At 41.4% G+C, this 22,194-nt stretch overlaps 1 protein-coding gene across 7 annotated transcripts in view; it reads left to right on the top strand.

Moving 5' to 3' along the window:
* The window catches only part of LOC113012359 (C-myc promoter-binding protein-like), an 86,055-nt gene that overhangs the window by 7,925 nt on the left and 55,936 nt on the right, over positions 1-22,194 (top strand). For 6 of the 7 annotated variants that reach the window (XM_026153266.2, XM_026153187.2, XM_080302676.1 and 3 more), the window contains exons 2-3: positions 12,420-12,750; positions 18,959-19,205. In XM_026153266.2, coding sequence (XP_026009051.1) covers positions 12,440-12,750; positions 18,959-19,205 — 558 coding nt within the window. In that variant the 5' untranslated portion in view covers positions 12,420-12,439. Of the gene's footprint in view, positions 1-4,962; positions 5,085-12,419; positions 12,751-18,958; positions 19,206-22,194 lie in introns of all 7 variants that reach the window. The other variant, XM_080302581.1, reaches the window with a different exon arrangement.

Raw genomic sequence — 22,194 nt, 5'->3', positions numbered from 1 at the left:
TCAAATTAAGATTCCTTTATTCAAACAGCTTCTGAGGCTTCCAGCTTAAAACTTTTGATTTCAAAATTGGCATTGTAAGTCACACATCGTATTTAACCATATAACTAAACGTACTTATACAATAACCTACTCTAACAATAATTACAGTAATGCAGTATTCATGACAACCTGTGGGGCTGGTTGGAATCACACCACACCGTTTATAGCTGTAAGGTGATCTTTGTGGATCATGGATCATCAGTCTATCTGCAGGATTTGAAAAGTGTTAAAAAGAATTACGTCTCGTCTTGAGTAAGTATTAGTTGCATACACACTGGAAGAGATTAGCAGCAACACAGAGAGCAGATACTGGGGAATGTCACTGAAATTCAGCAACTTGTAGCAGTGACATACGAGATAACCCATGTATTAGCTATGCAAAAGTCACAAGCATAGAGTTAAACTGCACTCAGCTTTAAGCGTAGTGGCTGAGCAAATAGGAGCCAAGGATACTGCTGATTCGCAAATGATGTTAACAAAATAAAACAAAACAAATAACAAGTTTACCTGTGCAAACGTTTATTGGAATGCGCACGATGTGAGCCAGCTATCAGCTCTGATGTAGAACAAGCCAGGTCATATGTGAATGGGGCTTTTGAACTGTGCCTCAGGGGGCAGTTGAATCCTTTTTGGTTTCACTCAGTCACCAGTTGATGTTTAACAGTTATTGTTAGCATGCCATGAAACTCAGTGACTGTGACCAAGTGTCAGTTTTAGTGTTCCAGGTTCAGGTGACCATAAAAAACTGTTATCATTGTAATTGCTTCATATACCACTGGATAATGCAAGAAAAGAATAACCCCAGGCTGTGATGCATCCTCTGACTTTTCCATCATGAGTTCATCCTTTGGCTGGTTGGACTGTGAAGTGTTATTAAATGTATTCAGTAATGTATTAAAAAGGTATAAAATGGTGTTTGAAAATTCAGCGTATATATAACTCCTGTAGAAATCTTTATTTTGCTGCAATACAGTATCTGCTCTTTATGTTAACTGTCAGAGCCCAATCCTCCATCTTAGTGAATCGTAATGTTTTAACCTCCATTTGTGTCCAGTGTAATGTGTTCCTGGCTCAAAATAAGAGTTTAGAATCCTCCATTTGTCTCACTCTTTTTAGCACGTACTCGCTAAAATAGGTCTGAATAGCCCTCCTGGCTTTTGTAATTTTGTCCACCTTTTTTTCTATGTGTATGTCAACTTGGAATTAAAACAAGGTGAATGTCTACATGTTTAACTAAATGATGCTTCTTTGTATATTGCCGATTTTATTAATCTCTGAGGGAAAATTTGTTTGAGCTTGTGAAAACAAAAACCTATTTGCTGCTTAAACATGCAAACACACAAAAATACACCAATCTGACAAATTGTCACCTGCCTAATTAACAATACACTGTGTTGAAGAAGGGTTAATGGATAGCAGCTATCTCTTATGCATAATGTCTCCTCTCTGTACACACACATACACCCATTCACTTAGTCTAATTGCAGTTTAAGTGCATGTTCAGTGCTAGCTGTTTGGTAATTACAGTGACAGTGATTCCAGGAAGAACGTGCTTATCTGCCAGTGTGGAAGGTAGTATATACATTCTGGACAAACTTAAAATGATAAAGTTATTCATTTATCGGTGAGTATATGGTTTGATATTAGTTTTGGTGATTTGTATTCTTTTGATTGTTCTTGGAGTTGGAGCACTTGTAAAATGAAGAAATGTCAGCATCATACTCAGGGGTTTCAGGTGTTTACAGAAACATGAAACCGCTCATGTTGAGTTTCTCCGAGGCTGGTCGACAAGGTTAGGCAATAAGTAAGGTGTAGAGATTACAGTGGACGTGGAAAATGCTATTTCTCACAGAGGTTATCTTTCCTCCGCTATGTTACACGACCTGGATGCAGAATAGCCAAACGCCCACCCCTCTGGACTTAACTAGAAGCAGATGCTTGACTTCCTACTGGCTTGTGTTTATGTTCTCAAGCGCATTCCTTTTCACCTCCTCCACGTGTCTGCCCTGCTGTGGCTGTCTATGCTAGATGTCTATACAGCTGGAGCTGGTGTGCAGAGGCTGGCCCAATGGAGCCTCAATTGACAGAGGCCCTTTTCGCCAGTTTCATTGCTAAGTCTGGACAGCTGGAAATCGTTCCCCTGTCACGTTGCCTTAAACTAAATCCTTGTGCAAGGCCTGTTGGGCCTGGACAGCTTATCGAACTCCTCCCAGAACTCCTATTGTGATTACGAGTCAGCGAGTTTGGGCTGGGAAGCTTTGTCTATGTCTCTGGCTCCACGCCGGTCATGTGGCCAAGTTTGAATGTTCTCAGCCTGTGGTGCTTTTCTCTGATTCTTGATTACTGTCAAGAATCGGATAGAACCACAAAACCCAGATAATCTTCCTTAAGCTGACTCACAGCACAAAGTACCTTTAAAGCAAGTTAACCATGGCAGTACTCACAAAGACAAATAGCTTGCAAAGTCTTGGGAGAAATCGAGACATTTGTGATAAATGAACCAATGTCATGTATAATTCAGAAATAACATAAATACATTTTCTAGTGCAGTGAGGGGCTCCAGTGACCTTTAAAGAGATTTGTGGCCTAAACAATCTCTGCTTTTTATGATAGGAGGAATTGCTTGGACTTCTCTCTCACTGGGCGTTTACCTCAAGCTTTCCTTCCATGTCAGTCTTGCCAGGGGCGAAGTAGGGCGGCCAGCGAATTAAGATATTTGGATTAGGCCACTTAAATAGTGATGCAGTTTTTCATTCATACGCGCCAGCCGCCATGTGAGTCACAGCTCTGCATCTTTTGGATGCATCTCCCGTGGGGAAGTCCAGTGATCCTCAAAGCGGCTCGCATGCGCAAAAGAAGACGTCAAACACAACGCGCTCTGTTTAGACCCAGACCAAACAGTATTGTTTGACTGATGGCCCTTAGTATAAAGACTTGTTTCGGACTTTACGTTTCCCAATTTTGCTTTAAGTTATAAAGTTATTTTGTTATTTACAAATGGCCTAATAATTATCCTTATTGCTGTTTTAGAGAGGAGCGGTGCTTCAAATTATAGTTGGAAATGTCTGTCAGAATCTGCAGATTATACAGTACAAATAAAATGTTCACATTTCTCCACCGTTGTCTTCCCAACAGTTTCACTAACATCTACACGGGATGGCCAGGAAGCATTTGCGATGTCTTTTTGGGTGCTTCTCCGGCGCTGATAATTGGCGTCTGTCTTGTGTCAGTGACGTAAAAGATGGATTTAATGCAACATGACCATTCAAACAGCAGTCGCTTTCTAAAACATCAGATGTGTATCGATTCAGTACCACATAAAAAGTGACCCAGATCGGATTTGAAAATATCGGATTTGTGCCGTTCACACTGTTATACCATGATCGGATATGGGTCGCGTAGGGTCAAAAAAGTCGGATTTGATGAACTTTCGCCTGCAGTGTGAACGTAGCCTAAGTTTCTGGGCTTCACATCTTGGCAGCACCGCGTTTCATACTCCATAGATCCTCACAGCCACATTTCACTGATGGCTTCATGAAAACAGGAACTTATAAATAAACAAATGCTTCTTTCTTCTATTACCTGTGTTTCCACTGCTACTCAGTCAGCAGTGTCGACTTCTTCTATTCTTAAAATATAGGGCAGGCAAGGAAAACAATTGAGGCTCATTTCAGTGGGCGTCCGCAATAGTCCTACATATGCACTGTATATAAATGTAATCCTTATATAACGTTTGCCTTGATGTGCCATGATACTACTGCTTTGGCTTATATTTTTAGCAGACTGACAGCATGGCAAGGATGAGTGTCATTCTTTGGCCCGTCATGTGTCATTCAAACAGGGAGGTGACACTGCAGAGCTCTCTACTTTGCACTCATGTAACTGAAATAAATTAGGTCAGCATCTTTTTTCTGTTACACTTTTGTAATAAGTGTGGAGTTAACTGTACTTAGTGAGTGATCCATGAAACAATACCCAAGTCTGGTTTATGTCAGTTGAGTCTCATGCAAAATCCTCCTGGGTCAATAAAACAGCGGTGAGAGGCAAGAAACAGGATAGTGGTTGGACTGGTTGACACTCTGTGCTATTCCACCCTCTTTTATACACGGTGCACTGGTTTGTACTGTTGCTCCACAGTAAAGAAAATCGTGTATATTGAGCATTTTAGCTTCTGCCTTTTATTTTGCCTGTGAAATGCGACATATATTTGCAGTTACATAGCATTTTTCTAATCTTACTGACTGTTCTAGATGCTTTAGACTGCATAGGTTTAACCATACACAATCCTCAGGAAGTAGTTCACCATTCTCACTGCACTTGTTGTGTTTGGATCACCACCTGGAAGTCCCATCCTTATCATTTTGTGGCAAAATGGCAGCCCTTAAACTTGTATGTCAAAGTTGTCGGGACCCAGATTTGGTAAATAGTGTAGGTGCTGTGTGGTGATGGTGTTACTGTGAGAGGGCACACAGTGGCATGTGCCACAGTTTGTGGCTGTACGCTTATGCACATAACTTCATATTTGCCGCATTTCTTCTTCATCCTGTCTGGCACCCCGTTAACCTTTCCACACATAGACACATGTGCACTTTTAAAGGCAGAGAGAGTTGTAAGGTATGAAAGTACAAAAGAAATGTGTGTTTGTGTCCCACTGCAGATTTCATTTCCAAGCAGCAAACTGCAGGGTTGAAAAAATAAAGTCGGTGCTTAGCTCTATGTGAGGCTGTGCAGTAACAATTTAAACCATTTACTCAAAGGTTCACTGTTGCAGTGGTTTCGTTCTACTGTCATCAACTCCCAAGTAAATGTTTCTGAAAGAGAAGTGAGCACATGCTCTACATCCTGTCCTCTGAGTGTTTCACCAATGTGTTGTAATGTGAGTGTCCCAGGAACATTTATGAGCCCGCTCTGTGTGTTGGGCAGGAAGTTGAAATGCAGACTGTGGTCTTGGACTCAGGATGCAGTGCAGATGTGTGGCCCTCGGAGCGGCTTTGGTCACTCTTTGTTTAACCTGTTCTGTTCCCGTTGATCGCCACCGCCTCAAGGTAAATATAACAGAACAGTCTCGACGCTGTCTAAGTAATGGAAGGACCACCTTCTGCTTTTGGCCAGACATCTCTTGGCACAGAACATCAGCGCTGCACGCTGTGGCAGCCTTCTCATTTGTTTCCCACAGTGAGAAAACAAGGAGGTATGATGCATTTTGTAATTCGAGTGTAAGAACTAGAACACAGTGAACACAGCATTTTCTCGCCATCTGTCAATAGCTGGAAGGGACGACCAAAAAAAAAAATCTCACATCGGCCTTTGTTTGCATATAAACTTTGCTCATTGCCCCTACAAAGATCATTACATGATGCCAATAAACATCCAGCTTTCTCTACCAAATGTTGTGCCCATAACAGCTAAACCTAAGTTAGAACTACTCATTAGGTTAAAAAGTCCTGCTCCATCTGCTTCCACTCTCCAAACTTTACTCCAAATCATTTAATATTAAAAGAAAAAAAAAGATTTAGTTGTTTTTTTATGTCTGTGGTTCTTTTCTGTCAGTACAGTGTCATGCGTCACAAAGAAATGTTTTGCGCAGATGTAAGAGGAGTCAGTGAGGCCAGAATAGGGAAAGATTTTATCACTTTAATCTCTTCTCAACTTACACTGTTCTTGCATGATGAGGTGAATAAGAAAAGTCCCTCGCACTGCTTTATGTAGTTTTAGTGGTAGCTGGAGTCTTGCTCACGTAGCATCACATAGACTAGAGCTGGCAGCTTTTTCACCTTTTCCCCTGAGCCAATGCATTTATACAAGCTGACACACCCTGCTAATTAAACCTCCCTTCCAACACCCTCTTACTGCATATGGTTGGAATCACAGGCCTTGTCCAGTTGAATTATTATTATTAAATTGAGCAAAACTCTTGGATTACACAATCTGGTTGCAATGAGATGCAACCGGGTGAGAAATAGTCCCTGATTGTGTTGCCAGCTAAGGGAATCTTTTTTCTTTTACAGAAATGTTGGCCAACTGTGCAAAAATAGGTCTTATATGAAAACCTTACAAAAAACTGTATCTGCTCACAGTTCTCTCACCTCCTGATTACAGCTGTCTTGAACCAAGTTTGTTTTTGTGGCTTTTCACAACTTACCAGGGAACTGCTGGTAAAGGCATTGTTTCACATTGACCTGCAGAGATGGGCTTGTGCTAGCGAGGCAGGCTGAGACTACATAGCCACAGTCCAAGGCTACCGAAAAAATCTGTCTAATGTAATTGTTATAATTCTCACTAGTATATTAACAACAGCAGTTCCCTGGGTGTGAGTTAAAACACTGTGTTTCTAAGCACCAGGATTATTTTTCTTTTGACAATAGCTGCAACCATTAAGTTAGATAATGGATCTTACTAGGCAGCTGTTCCTGTTAGCATTTTTACATATATAAAAGCACCTTTTAACTATAAAGTAGTTAAAAGTTAAAAAGGGAATAAAGAAGCTGGCAAATTTGACATCTTAATACAGTTGGATTTAAAAAAAATTCCGGCGTTATTTGCTAGTTGCAGTGAAAAGTGACAGGAAAGCGGAGGGAGAGAGAAAGAAGGGAAAGGGCCGTGGGTCAGATTCAAACCTGGACCCACCTTAGCTTCTAAAACAATGTAGCAGTGCATGTTAAATGATCCATTTTAAGCAAAGATTCAGCATCTGCTCCCTTTAGATGTGCCACAGTCTCACCTCACACTATTAAGTGTTTTGGTCTTTGGCCAAATGCAAATACACTTCACTCTGTGTCACTGATTCCACTAGGTTTCTTCTTCTTCTTTTTTTCTGTTTATGTGTTGTTGTTTTTTTCTTGAAAATGGGCACAACAGTCTTGAAATAGCAGAAAATCAGTAACCACTGTACAGGGAGTGCAGAATTATTAGGCAAGTTGTATTTTTGAGGAATAATTTTATTATTGAACAACAACCATGTTCTCAATGAACCCAAAAAACTCATTAATATCAAAGCTGAATGTTTTTGGAAGTAGTTTTTAGTTTGTTTTTAGTTTTAGCTATTTTAGGGGGATATCTGTGTGTGCAGGTGACTATTACTGTGCATAATTATTAGGCAACTTAACAAAAATCAAATATATACCCATTTCAATTATTTATTTTTACCAGTGACACCAATATAACATCTCCACATTCACAAATATACATTTCTGACATTCAAAAACAAAACAAAAACAAATCAGCGACCAATATAGCCACCTTTCTTTGCAAGGACACTCAAAAGCCTGCCATCCATGGATTCTGTCCGTGTTTTGATCTGTTCACCATCAACATTGCGTGCAGCAGCAACCACAGCCTCCCAGACACTGTTCAGAGAGGTGTACTGTTTTCCCTCCTTGTAAATCTCACATTTGATGATGGACCACAGGCTCTCAATGGGGTTCAGATCAGGTGAACAAGGAGGCCATGTCATTAGTTTTTCTTCTTTTATACCCTTTCTTGCCAGCCACGCTGTGGAGTACTTGGACGCGTGTGATGGAGCATTGTCCTGCATGAAAATCATGTTTTTCTTGAAGGATGCAGACTTCTTCCTGTACCACTGCTTGAAGAAGGTGTCTTCCAGAAACTGGCAGTAGGACTGGGAGTTGAGCTTGACTCCATCCTCAACCCGAAAAGGCCCCACAAGTTCATCTTTGATGATACCAGCCCAAACCAGTACTCCACCTCCACCTTGCTGGCGTCTGAGTCGGACTGGAGCTCTCTGCCCTTTACCAATCCAGCCACGGGCCCATCCATCTGGCCCATCAAGACTCACTCTCATTTCATCAGTCCATAAAACCTTAGAAAAACCAGTCTTGAGCTATTTCTTGGCCCAGTCTTGACGTTTCAGCTTGTGTGTCTTGTTCAGTGGTGGTCGTCTTTCAGCCTTTCTTACCTTGGCCATGTCTCTGAGTATTGCACACCTTGTGCTTTTGGGCACTCCAGTGATGTTGCAGCTCTGAAATATGGCCAAACTGGTGGCAAGTGGCATCTTGGCAGCTGCACGCTTGACTTTTCTCAGTTCATGGGCAGTTATTTTGCGCCTTTGTTTCTCCACACGCTTCTTGCGACCCTGTTGACTATTTTGAATGAAACACTTGATTGTTCGATGATCACGCTTCAGAAGCTTTGCAATTTTGAGACTGCTGCATCCCTCTGCAAGATATCTCACTATTTTTGACTTTTCTGAGCCTGTCAAGTCCTTCTTTTGACCCATTTTGCCAAAGGAATGGAAGTTGCCTAATAATTATGCTCACCTGATATAGGGTGTTGATGTCATTAGACCACACCCCTTCTCATTACAGAGATGCACATCACCTAATTGGTAGTAGGCTTTCGAGCCTATACAGCTTGGAGTAAGACAACATGCATGAAGAGGATGATGTGGACAAAATACTCATTTGCCTAATAATTCTGCACTCCCTGTAGTGCTGGATCACAGTAACATAGAACTAGGGCTGCCACGATTAGTCGACTAGTCACCATTACTTCCACTATCAAAATCGTCGAATAAGGAATAAGTAGTAGGATTTAAGAGTGTAATAACGGACTGAAACAGAAGATGGCAGCACTGCATGTACAAGGATGCCAGCTGCCGTTAAACCCCGAAGAAGAAGAAGCTGTGTCACTACCCGATCCGTACCGGAAACCCGATCGGTACCACGCATGTGCGAAAGGTGTCTACTTCCGGCCCAAGCAATTTATGATAGTTACGGGTTAGAGTATCTGTCAAGATGTTAAGGATATTAAGTATCGCTTAAATTGTTTGCAGTAATGAAACATTTCAATATAATGTAAACAAAAACGAAAAATAAAACGATAGTTATGCATCAGGACTCCCCGATCCTTACTGCGCACGTGGAAAGTTGGACCGTACAAATCGGGTCTACCCGGTCCGTACCGCTGATGTGCAGATTTATTCTTCTTCTTCTGTTTCGTTTAATGGCAGTTTACTCCCCAGTGTACGAGGATAACGCCACCTGCTGACTGAGCGAATGAGCCCTATTGTAAAATGAACTAGCGTCATTACAAATGCATGTAAATTTGATTTAGTGATAGTCGAGTGTGTTTATGCTTGTCTGTGTGGAGAGAATCGTTGGAATAGTGATGATGATGTCTGCTATCACTGTCAATTGTCAGGAAACACTTAATCTGGCTGATGAATCTTAACGTGACATATTACTAAGTCAGTATTATTAACTCTGTAATTAGGTGCCATTCTTCTTATTTTACGGCGCTGTTGTTCAATCTGTTGAGGAGAAAAGCATGAATTTGTTTGTATACAGATTATCCATTAAGTGTCCCGGGCAGTTGAAAAGGAGGCAGAGCTGTTGAGAAATGCTATGAGCTAACTGGGCGCTAACCGTGTCACTCAAATACATTAACTGTCGCAATGTTGGCAACGAGAGGAAGTGACGTAAGATTTGCGCATGCGTGGTACCGATCAGGTTTCCGGTACGGATCGGGGAGTGAGACGGTATCATATCTGTGTCCAAATTCAGGAACCACATCCTCCTGTGCCCGCATTTTTGTAGGCCGATTACGTTACAGCGACACGACAAAGACTGTCCAAATTCGACAAATGCGGCCCACAAATGCGCCCTTCATTTCCCCAGATTTGAATGGGTCGGGTGTATACTTCGTGGCCCAACCTATCCCAGAATTCATAGCACGGCCCTGCTCAGTTTTCAACAATGGTGGCTGCTAGTTAGTTTTAATATTACTCTTATTATTCTTTCTGGGTAACAAAATAAACATTTAACATATTTTCAGGCGAGAATGTAGCTGTGTAAACTTCAAATATCTGCTCAGTTTATCAAGACACCACATATTTTCAAAACGTCTGTTACCCGCCAGCTCGACAGCTAGCCGGGGTTCAAGGCTCACTAGAGCCGGTGAGAACACTGGACTCCCGGCAAATGGTTTTCAAACCCACCGCCGTCTTTCGCTACTCAGGTTAAACATGATATATAAGTCACTTAGATAACTTAGAAATGTTATTATTTGGCTTTTTTCAGTATTTTATTTGTTCCTGAGTAAAGCGGTTTGGCTGAGATTAAAGTGATAGTTTTTACACAGCTGAATAAACGTCATCTAAAATTTTCTCAGAGGTCAGTGTGCCATATGACTGCATTTGCAATAAATTTAATAACACTCTATATTAACAGTTATGCACTACATAGAACAGCTTTATAGAATTGTATTTTTTTGCAGATGTTGGCAGCTATCAGCGAATAATTTTCAGCTATTTTGAAACAAAAAAATACACTTTTTTATCCATAACAAGAACTCCATAACAGCAAATGAACTGTACAACAAAAAATACAAATGCTATTTATGGTCTCCTCACAACAATGATAAGAAAAATGAACTGGGCCAATATGGCATGTTTGTTAATACAGCGATACACATGTTAATGTGATCTCTGGTCTCCCACTCAGAGACACAGGTCTCTGAGTGTCCAGCATTCATGCTGTATAGAAACTCCATCATGCTAGCTAGTACGCAGTAGGGCTGCTCGATTATGGCAAAAATGATAATCACGATTATTTTCACTGAAATTGAGATCTCGATTATTTGACGATATTTATTAACAATAACAATGTATTGAATAATGACTTTAAAGATTGTCAAAAAATAATATAAAATAGTGTGCAAATACTGATAACAGTGCAAATGTTTGCAAAGTTCACTAAACATAGATGTTTACATTTTTCATTTATTTTTTATATTGCAGTGTTGCTCTGTGGTGCAGCTACGACACTGTAGTAAAGTTTACACACTATGTCTACTTGATCCACGTCTGACTCCGCGAACCCATAATGTTTCCACACCACTGAAGTTTTTTTTACCTCTCTTTTCAACCAACGGCAGTCACTCTCCTCTCCAAATGACTTCTGCTAAGCTTTCCGAGCTTCCGTCGGGTCCTCTTAATCAGCGGTCCCCAACCCCCAGGCCTCGGACCGGTACCGGTCCGTGAGTCGTTTGGTACCAGGCCACGAGAGTTGAGGCTCAGGTGTGAAATGTATGGTTTTCAGGGTTTTTATCGGTTTTCAGCGTTATTTTGTTATCGTTTTTATCGTTTACTCGGTTTTCCTTGGTCTTTTCACGTGTGTTATGAATAAATTTTCTTTTTTTCGGTACCGGTACTAGTTTCATTTTGTTGTATTTATCCGCGACACCTTAAAGGCCAGTCCGTGAAAATATTGTCGGGCATAAACCGGTCCGTGGCGCAAAAAAGGTTGGGGACCGCTGCTCTTAATTGTTGTGACACGTGTTCGAAATGCAGAGAGGTGCGCTCGATTTGCCACACGGAGCAGCGCGAGAGTAAAGCACGAGGGAGGGGCTAATAATCGGCTCAGTCATTTTTAAAGATCGCTGAAAGCCCAGATCGTAATCGAGATTAAAATTCGATTAATTGAGCAGCCCTACTACGCAGTACGAGTTATTGTAACTGACTGTAAAAACTCAGCACAACGAAAATAAACTACACCTAAACTTGGTTTATATCTGACCCAGATAGACTGCAGGTCATAACTTCATACCTGAAGTTCAGTTAACCTCATGACAGCTCATGACAGAGGTTGAGGTTTGTATGCTGGTAAACATGTGCAACTCTGTAATTTGTCAGTTGCAGAGGATGTTTTCTTTATCTCTAACAAAAGGCATTTCTTTAGTTTATATAACCATATCATTGTCCCTTTGAGACTGTGCTGCTTCAGTAAATGTAGATGATCTTATTGAGTCTGAGCATGCCCTTCTGGGCTAGATTAAGAAAACTACTGTTTGGCTTTTATCACACAGGCTTAATAGGCTCTGTAATATCACAAAGCTTGTAAGCTCAGGTTTATACGTGGGGGCAGTCTTTAATTAAGGTGGAATGTGTGAAGAAACACCTCACTGCTCCCTGTTCAAAATGCACACTCAGGTCTGTGTAGCTAGCCAGAGTTTCACTCTTTAGAATTAGAGTAAGGTTGAAAAACCTCAAGACCAAAAATGTTATGCCCTCATCACATCCACGTGTGTCCTTGAGCTGGGACGCTGAACCTTCCGCTGATTACGTGACCTGGCCAAAGACTGTCAGCTAACTACCCAAGCTCTAAATGGCTGCTTCATTATATAGCCTCTCTTCCCCACATTTTTGCCCTCTCTTTCCATTTGCCCTTCTACTGGCCTCCCTTTAGAAAGATTTATGGCTGTCAGATTTTTTTTTTCATTTTAAAGCCAGAGCAAGGATACAAGAACCGTCTGTACCTGCAACCACAACGAAAATTAATCTCCTGGTCTGTCTCTCTCTCTCTCTCTCTCTCTCTCTCTCTTTCTCTGTGTCTCTACCCCTCTCTTTCTTTTTCCCTCTGAAGGTAGTTGGCGGGGATGGGAAATGATGGAGGACAAAGGCCCTCGTGTAGCCGACTACTTTGTGGTGGCTGGTCTGACGGACCCGTCCAAGCCGTTGGACCAGGAGATCCACTTTGATGATGTCTGCCACAAGACGGCCAAGCCTAAGGCACCCATCACAGATGTGGCAGTGGTGATCCGCTCAGTGGGGGAGGAGGTGCCGCCAGGGTTCACATGCATAGAAACAACACCGACAGGCCAATCGGCTGATCTTAACAACGGCGCCCTCATGGCGCCGCAGATCTTATTGTGCTACAGGCGAGGTCGTGACAAGCCACCACTAACCGACTTGGGGTAAGTAACCAAAGGAGGTTGCCTTGTTTGTAATTAAACAAGGCAAAGCACAACATTGTCTTTATTTCCAAAACCTTTTCTATAGCTGGGCTAACACCACTTTGAGTCTGCATTTGGCTGTTTAAGTGAGCTTGCTAACATTGTCAGGGACTACATTTACATGCTGATGCAAAGCAGGTTAAAGCTTGGTGTCCCAAACGTGGATTTGGGCTAGTCTGAGACTAAAGCTTTTCAGTGGAGGTGTTCATTAAAGTATTTCTCTTCTTGTGTAGGCCAAGAATTAACCTGCCTGCAAATGCTTTTGTAAATGCTCAGATGTCAATTTTACTTTGCCATCAAAATGCAAAATCAGAAAGGAATTTATGATGATGATGATGATGATGATGATGATAAAGCTAGGGATGGGAGGATCCAGTCTGGAAGCAATTCATATTACCACTGAAGCATGGAAAAGTGTCACCTTGTCAGGAAAACTGGAATAGGCTGCAAAAACCAAGTGGGACAGATTATATAAATGCATGTAAAATAAAGAGATCCAGTTCATCCTCTGGGAGACATAAATATCTGTACATTAAAAAAAAAGAGAGTTGAATTCTGCCGCAGAAAGAAGGTGAAAAAGACAAATGGGAAAGTGTTTACACTTCTCTTTTGAAATAACAGCACGTGCTTTGTGAACATTAGAATAAATTTATGAAAATGTAAATTGAGTCACTTTTGCTAGGATTTAGGATTTACTCATTAAATTCACCAGCTTGACAGAATTTTCTAAACACCTCGGATGAATGACTGTAATGATGTGCTGACTCCAAGCCTGCCCAAGACATGCAGTGCTGTTGTTTACATATGCAGTACACAATCTCGTTTATTATTCATCTTACTTGTTGGAACCATTCCAGGAAGCAAATTTAGCAAATTTGATTTCAACTCTAAACTCGAGTTGATTCACTCTTTTATGAGAAACTCTGAGTCTGATCATGACCAGGGATAAGTTGGCTATGTATGTTAACTCTCTGTGTGGAAAAAAGGGGAATTGGCCTACAGTACTGTGGCTATGCATAAATGATGAGCAGAGATTATCCCTGGATTAGATTAAAAAAAAAGCGATATAAAAGAAACAGTCCATTTTTCATCCATTCCAGTTCTGAATGCATGTCAATGTGAAGCAGTGACATTTATCTTAAAAATCAGCAGGGAAATATAAAATAAGTTAAAATGATTCTATTTTCTTTGCTCCAATCAATTATCATTTACCCAGTTAGATTAAAAAAAAAAGCTGGAATCCTACTACATTTAGTTTTTCACACCATCTTTTAACTTTTAAATGTCCTTTTGGACTCACAAATCTTGCATGGCAACATTTAATGATTCTATTTATGAGGTGTGTAAATATTTCAGCATTAAATGCTGTTTGAACACATTCGGACTGCCTGCACCCTGAATTCAAAATCTCCCTTTAAACTACATTGTTAGTACAGTTTAAGAATCTTTAAGTTGTTTCAGCTACACCGCAATAATCCTCACCTGGATATATTCATATAGTCACCACCATATGTTGTAATTGATATTGATCTGAGTGCAGAGGAACTGGCTGACAACCTGACAGTTGCCTTATTGTCTTTACAGTCACAGAGCTTTATAAAAAACAGCTTATAAAAACATTTTTGTCCTTGTTCTTTGAGCACAGAGTGATTAATGTTTAACTGGAAGTCATCCTAGGAAAAAAACAACAACTTAAAACTGCTAATTGATGTATTGCCATATTTGCTTTGGTATCGACTGAATGAATGATGATATGCATTGACGCAGCCAGGCTAAGCATGAGAGGAGTCCTAGTTCAACAACAAAAAATTAAAAACCTGCCAGTGTGCAGTTTAGCTTCATGGAGTCTGTTAACCTGGTAACTGGCCCAGAGTTGAAGCTGGCTCTCGCTGAAACAAAAACTAAATTCCCCTCATTTCACAGTTAACAAACTTTCTGGAGAAGCCCTATTTAAGATCAGTTGCTGTTATCAGGAAACATTGTGGTTGTTCTTCCTGTGACTGGCAGCTTTCTACCAGCTGTGAAAAGCGGCCCAAAAAGCTGAAGTGCTCTCACGTCAGAAAATGCTCTGCTCTGCCCTGGAATCCTCCTTGGTGGCAGTTTTCCGCAGTAGTTGCTTTCAGCCATTGTGATTTTACCAACAGAAAAGTGGAAGCGAAGCACCGTTAGAGGTGTCCTCTTCAGCAGCATCTTTTCAGCTGTGTGAATTCAATACTGTTTGCTGAGCACTCCCATACTAGGGGTGATGATGCTAAGGAGGCTCTCACTGGCCTCTGACACTACACAGTGCAGTGCTTATCAGGCACTGACAAAGAATGTGCTCAGACAATATCAGCAGCTTTTGTGTGCTGAAAGCCCAAAGGGTCTGCACTTCCCAGACACTGGCAACACTAATGGTTACTGAGGGCTTATGTGGGTGAACAGGTGTAGGCACTATTTGCATGCAGTTTTACTCAAACATTATATTTTTTGCTGGCACTGTCTGCAAATGGAAAAAGTGTTGTGTATGTGTGGCAATTTAAGTTTTTCAACGCACACATTTTGACTCATGACAGCAGGAAAGCCACAGGTAGAACTGTTAACTATTATTCATTAATTATGCAATCTCTCTTCAGTAACCATCACATATAATACCACACCTTGGATCGTTCTCTCCTAAATAAATGTAATTGTTAATATTATTGACTACAAGAAGCGGTAATTGTAAACAGTGCTCAAAATGTGTGCCCTGAAAAAGGTCTATAATGAGGATTAAAAAGGGAACATACGGAGCTTCATCGTCCCATCCATTTTCTTCTGCTTATCCAGGGCTGGGTCATGGGGGTAGTTGCCTAAGCAGAGAAGCCCAGACCTCCCTCTCCCCAACCACCTCCTCCAGCTTGTCCAGGGGAATACCAAAGCACTCCCAGGCCAGCTGAGAGATATAATCTCTCCAGTGTGTCCTGGGTCCTCCTCCCAGTGGGACATGCCCACAACACCTCACCCAGGAGGCATCCTTGTTAGAAGCCTGAACAGCTTCCACTGGCTCCTTTTGACGGGGAGGAGTAGCAGCTGTACTCTGAGCCCCTCTTGGATGGACGAACTCCCCACCCTATGTCTAAGAGAGAGGCCTGCCACCCTTTGGGGAAAGCTCATTTCCACCACTTGTATCTACTTCTTTCAGTCACCACCCAAAGCTTGTGACCGTAGGAGAGGGTAGGGACTTAGATTGACTGGCAAATCGAGAGCTTTGTTTTTATGCTCAGTTCTCTCTTCACCATGATGGACCGGTACAGTATCCACTTCACTGCAGCTGCAGTGATCTCCCTATAGTTGGAGCACACCCACCAGTCCCCCTTCTTGAAGATGGGAACCACTGCCCTGGTCTACCAATCCAAAGGTACTGCCCCTGCTCTCCATGAAACATTGTAGGGACGTGTCAACCAAGACAGCCTTACAACATCTACCGTCGCCTGAAGGTTTTCCTAGAAGCTCTTCAAGGCAGTCCAAAACTCTTTTTCCATGGTCTCTCCAAACTCATCCCTCCTTTCTGCTTCAGCCACTGCCTGAGCTGTGTTCCACCTGGCCTGTTGGTATCTATAGGCTGTCTCTGAAGTCCCACAGGCTAACCAAGCTCGATAGGACTCCCTCAGTCTGATGGCTCCCTTCACCTGCAGTATCTAGAATCTGGTTTGCGTTTTATCACCACAACAGGCACTGATCACCTTGCGACTGCTGAGGTACTGAACATGGTCCATTTGGACTCAATGTGCCCAGTCTCCCTTGGAATGCTGTCAAAGCTCTGCCAGAGGTGGGAGTTGAAGATCTTGCGGGCTGGGGCCTCTCTCAGGCGGTCCCAGCGCAGCATCCTAATTATATGTTATGACATGCAGGTCTGTCTAGTATGCTGCCTCACCACCTGATCCAACTCACCACCTGGTGGCAACTCAGCCTCTCTCTTTACCTCAGTGTCCAGAACACACAACTGCAGATTTGATGATACAGTTAGAATGTCCCTACACGCCCCTTCTTAAGGCTGCACCAGACTCTGCCCTATGGCATAAGGTCCGACCATCAGGCGCTCACCCTTGGGCACCCTCCACAGGTCTGGCTCCAGGACAGGGCCCAGGTAACCCTACCCTGGGAATATTTGTTTTATAAATACATATTTTATTGAGCCATTTTTTAAGAGTGTATTACATATATTTGTATTGACTGATGTCAATACAAATATATACACATATGAACAGCACAGAAAGACGTGCAGAGCAAAGTCGGTCACTTTGCTACCACAGCAATCAGCGCAGGAACCAAAAAGAAAGAAACTATAAAAATCTCTCGGTCGACTACTTTACATTCTCTTCTCTTTTCAGCTTTCAGACAGTGCCACAAAATGCCTGTTGAGTTCACTTGAAACAGTAATGGAGGATAAGTGCATAATGGAAATACCAAGAGGAGTGTTTAAAATTACTGCCACTGTTGCGTATCTCTCAGTACTTGTCCGCTAAGTGGTTTGTACAAGGGTCCTCTTGTGCAGTACAGGCTCAATATATGTGTCAGTATACTGTAAGCTGTGTGTATATACATGTGTGAAGACTATCACAACTCTCAAAGTCAGTCAAAGGCAAATTCAGCTGATAAGTACAAGCGAATAGGAGTTAAAATTCTGCTTAAAAAATAAGATTTTCAATTAAAAGCAGAAAAACCGAATACTGATTTGATATCTTTTCATTACCAAATGTGCATTTAAGTCAAAGTGTTCCAGCTGAAAGCTGAGTTCGCACATAAGAAGGAATCAGTAAATAGAGAAGGTTGCATTGGAATAAACACTGGTGCTAAATTTGTGCTGCTTCTAAATACAGTGTCATCTACAGCAAAGTTGGAATGTTTTGTTGTTTTTCTGTTTTTTGGGTTTTTTTCTTGCTTAGCTTCACCACAAGCAGAGACTGTTGTCAGTTTGGGTTTGAATGCAGCCTCAGCTCACTTGGCTACATTAGGATCTTGTGATGTCTGTTTAAGTGAGCTGGCGTGTTACCGTTGCCTGATGTGAAAGCTAACTAGCAACACTGCTGCCAAGCTGACAGTCTTTGACCAGAAGCTGTAATTAATATGTGTTAGAAAGAAACTAACATGCTTCCATACTGATTATCTCCTGTGAGTGATGGAAGAGATTGAGAATCTGTAATGCTTTTTCCCCTCTGTCTCTGTCAGTGCGCCCCAGGACAGCTGTGGCTACAATGTAGCTTGCCATCACCAGTGTGTGAATGAATGGGTGGATGACTGAATGTAGTGTAAAGCGCTATACAAATACAGGCCATTTACCATTTAGTCACAGGTAATGTTTATTGCAAATTCTATATTGTCTGTATTAATTGGGCCGTATGCTGTTTCTCAATGAGATCTATAGTGTCGTTTTTGATCTGTTTTAGTATATCATTAGACAATACCAGGGGTGGGTGGACTGCCTGGACACGAGTTTGTTACAAGTTTGTAAATGCGATAACTTCTGAACGAGGCGAAGTAGGACCGTCAAATCGATACCATAGGCACATTTACTAAAAACCTTAGAGAGGTTGGAATCACAGTGAGTCTTCAACTCAAGATCTAGGTGGGGTAGCACTGGTGGTCATCAGTATTTTCAGTCATTGTCAATCAGTCAATCATTTTCTAATGTGATTTATAATCTTCCTCCTTGCATATACAGTGTAGTTGTACAGTGTTGGACAAACAACTGTGATATGTGGCCCTTTTTTTTGTCTGTTCTTTTAAAGAAATAGATGTTAGTAAACTAATGTCTTATTTGGACTGGAAAAGGATGTCTGCTCAACAAGACTGTGGCTGGCAAGAATTCCATTATTAAATTGGAGCCAGATAGTGTCCAGACTTTTTCCTCCTTTGCAACATGCGTTATTGTGGCCAAAGTAATGGAGGTGGTTCTGAGCTTGAATTTGCCACTTTGAATGCTTATAAATGTCTGTTTTTCATGAATTCCATCAAATGCTGCTTTGGATAAGATAATACAGAGCAGACTAATCAATTTCATTGTGCTAGCCACTGAATTCTGCACTAGCGTAGGACTTGCTCCAGCTGAGTAGCCCAGCAATCAATTGTGCATGGAAATCACACTAATAACTACACCCCGATGTGGCAGTTTATGTGGTTGACCACATTGCTGTGCTTCCTCCTGTAGTGTGCTGTATGAGTGGAAGGAGCGTCTGAAGCAGGGCTGCCACCTTATCCAAACCACACCTTCTGGTCGCCCAGCCAACATCAGTGGTAATTCCTCCCAACGCATCTACATCACCTACCGCCGGGCTCCCGAGAGCCAGCCGCACGCCGCCTTGGCCGTCACAGACGTCTGCATCATCATCCCGAGCAAAGGGGAGACCCCACCACACACTTTCTGCAAGGTGGAGAAGAATCTCAACAGCAGCATGGTAAGGGAGAAACTGGTGAGGAATAGAGGAATACAACACTCAGGGGTGGGTGATATAAACGATATACGATATAAATGATATAAATTTGGCCAACGATAGAGATTTTGACTATATCGCTCTATCGCGATAGCACATGTTGATGATGTCATCAAGCTGCGTCTGTTTTGGTCGAAAGCATCGCAGCGGCTACAACCATTATCATCTGCAAATTATGCCGGGCGACAGTCATAGCAAAGAGATGAAGCACTTTTGAAATATGGGGAAAACCAAAAACTGCGCTTCCTCCACTTCCGTAACATTGATTCATTAATGTTGAATTCTCTCGCAGCTGCTCTATTCCCATGTTGTTGCAGTATATTAATAACTAACCTCGTATTGTGGATGAATAATCTCAGTTGTTCTCCTGACTGAAGTTTGGCCCGTGTATAGCGTCCTGCTATGCGATTGCATTTGTCCCTGACCACCAGAATCCCTCACGTTAACTTTTATCGAGTGGAAAAAAAGTTGGTGTTCATCCTCCGGCTTCACTGTGCTAATGTTATGCTAAAATAGCTGTGTTGCTAGCAATCACGTAGCACAACATTATATACCAGGTAGTCCAACTTTAGTAACCCTACAAACGGCACTGCTGTTTAGTTTTCTGTCTTCATTTATGTTGGAAGTGGTAGCAGAGCTGTACGTTTGAATTAGTTTCAAAAATCTCTCAGTCAGAACATGGTATGAAATGTTTAGGTGTAAACTAGCGAGCTAACTTCCTGTTAAATTTAATAAATTCTGTTTTCATGGATGCATGGATGTAAAACTTAATTGTTACACCCGATAAAGCAGCAACGCTGATGATTTAATTAAAGATGAAATAATTTAGACCGTTTTTAGCCCTTAGCCTTTGACTTTGGGACCTGAATGGACGGAGTTTTGGACCCAGATTACTCCGCGAAGCTCCTCACTATGGCAGCCGTAATGCTCTGACAGTCTATCAAGCAGTGCAGCTTATCAAAGTTGTACTAAAACATTTTTTAACAGATTTCTGCATGCAGAAATCTGTTCGAGGTCAGTAAGCACAACCAGAATTCATACATAAGGCACACTGTCGATTTTTGAGAAAATTAAAGGATTTTAAGTGTGCCTTATAGTGTGGAAAATACGTTATACAGAAGAAAAGAATATATTGCGATATATATCGTTACCGCACATGCTTCAAATTATATCGCGATATGAATTTTAGGCCATATCGCCCAGCCCTAACATCACTGATTTCTTTAGTTCTTTAGAGTAAAGAACCCAGTTGGTTAAAGCAACAGGATTATCCAGCGCACTCATTACAGGCCATTTATTTATATATGAAGGAAATCTCCTTGAGATGTAGCATCTTTCATTTTTGTGCTAAAGACACAAATACTAAAGTGTAACAAACATTTTGAACTTTATGTACAAGTTGCACACAAATAAAAATAGCAACACACACTCAAAACCACAGACCTCAGCTATTGAGGAGGAAGATTAGTTTGAAAGACCTAACAGAACGAATGACATCAGCATAAAGAGGGTAAGATACAGAAAGTGTAAACTGGAAGCAAACATAAGTTAAAAGTATAAACCAAATATTTGAATGGGAATGAGCCATTTTAGTCTAAATATGCCAATGCAAATGTTGATGGTAGTGTTGTTGGATTTTTAACAACAGGAAAAGTAGATGATAGGTGCAGGTCGAGAGCAACTGGGTAAACCCAATAATGTCATATTCTTCAAAACAGAATAACTTGTAATTTCAAAAACAAACAAACAGTTCTTAACAACTGAATGTGGATTTTTTTCCCTTTCTGAAGGTACTCTATGACATTTTGAATTCAGCAGATGGTTGCTCGTGCTGTCAGGCCGTCACCTGAAATGCTAAGACATTTAGTCATAAGTCTTGAATCCTCAACTTCATTCTGCTGTCTCATTTTAAGTCTCTGAAAGCTTTGGTGTGAAACTTGTCAGCAATACAAGATGGTTCTGAGCTTTTTTTTTCTTCTCATACTGTCATGTGATAAAAGATTTTAAGTCATTCTGTTCAAGTCAAACTTCTGTGTTTTTTGTTTTTTTTTCTTTATTGTGCTGACACATGTTGTGGAGTGAAAGCCATCTCATCTGTTTATTGTTTTTTTTTCTAGTTAAATGTGTATTTCAGTATTTTGAAGAGAATTCTCTGCCTTCATGTAAGGTGCTCCAATTGGCTAGTACATCTAATTATGGAGAACCATCAAAATGCCTCATGAAGGTTTTTTCAATGCTGTGTGTGCGTGTGTTTTCTTAATATAGTTTTTTTTTTCATATAGTGAAGCCCCTTGAGCTAGATGTTGTCTGCTTCTGCATTTCAGTTTCTCCACACCCAGTATTTGTGCTCTGTTCACTTTCCTGTCATATTCTTTTTATGTTGTTCTGCTTCTCTCTCTCACCCACCAATGCAACCACACACAGTCTCTCTCTCTCTCTCTCTCACACACACACACACACACACACACACACACACACACACACACACACACACACACAGACTAAATTACTGTAAAAGTCGTTGCAGTGTCAGCGAGGTCTACATTTGGCATTTCTTAGAATAGGCAATCCCCTTCAAGGTGCTGTTTGTGGCTGCATGTGTCCTGAAATTTCCTAGTTCATTAATCTATAGACTTTTAGTGCCTGAAGCAGAATGTGATGTCCTGTTAAATATTTTTATTAAACTTTGGAAGCATCCTTAGTTTTAGTTGTCAGAAGCAGAGGTAGGAAGTAATAAAGTACAAAAAGTTTGGTGCTGTACCTTAATAAGTGTAAAATGCACTTCACACACACACAGATCGGTATAGCGAGATGTCACGTTTATTTATGAGTTTGCTTATTGTGACAGTTCACAGTCTGGTCCGCTCAGGTCTCAGCTGTTCCAAAGCTCCCCTCCGCTCCTCTCCCGTCTCACGAAAAAGGGGAAGAAACTGTCATCAGACCAAACGCCACC

Source organism: Astatotilapia calliptera, chromosome 1 (assembly GCF_964374335.1).
Source record: "Astatotilapia calliptera chromosome 1, fAstCal68.1, whole genome shotgun sequence".
NCBI lineage: Eukaryota > Metazoa > Chordata > Actinopteri > Cichliformes > Cichlidae > Astatotilapia > Astatotilapia calliptera.
This window is presented reverse-complemented; position numbering and strand designations above follow the sequence as displayed.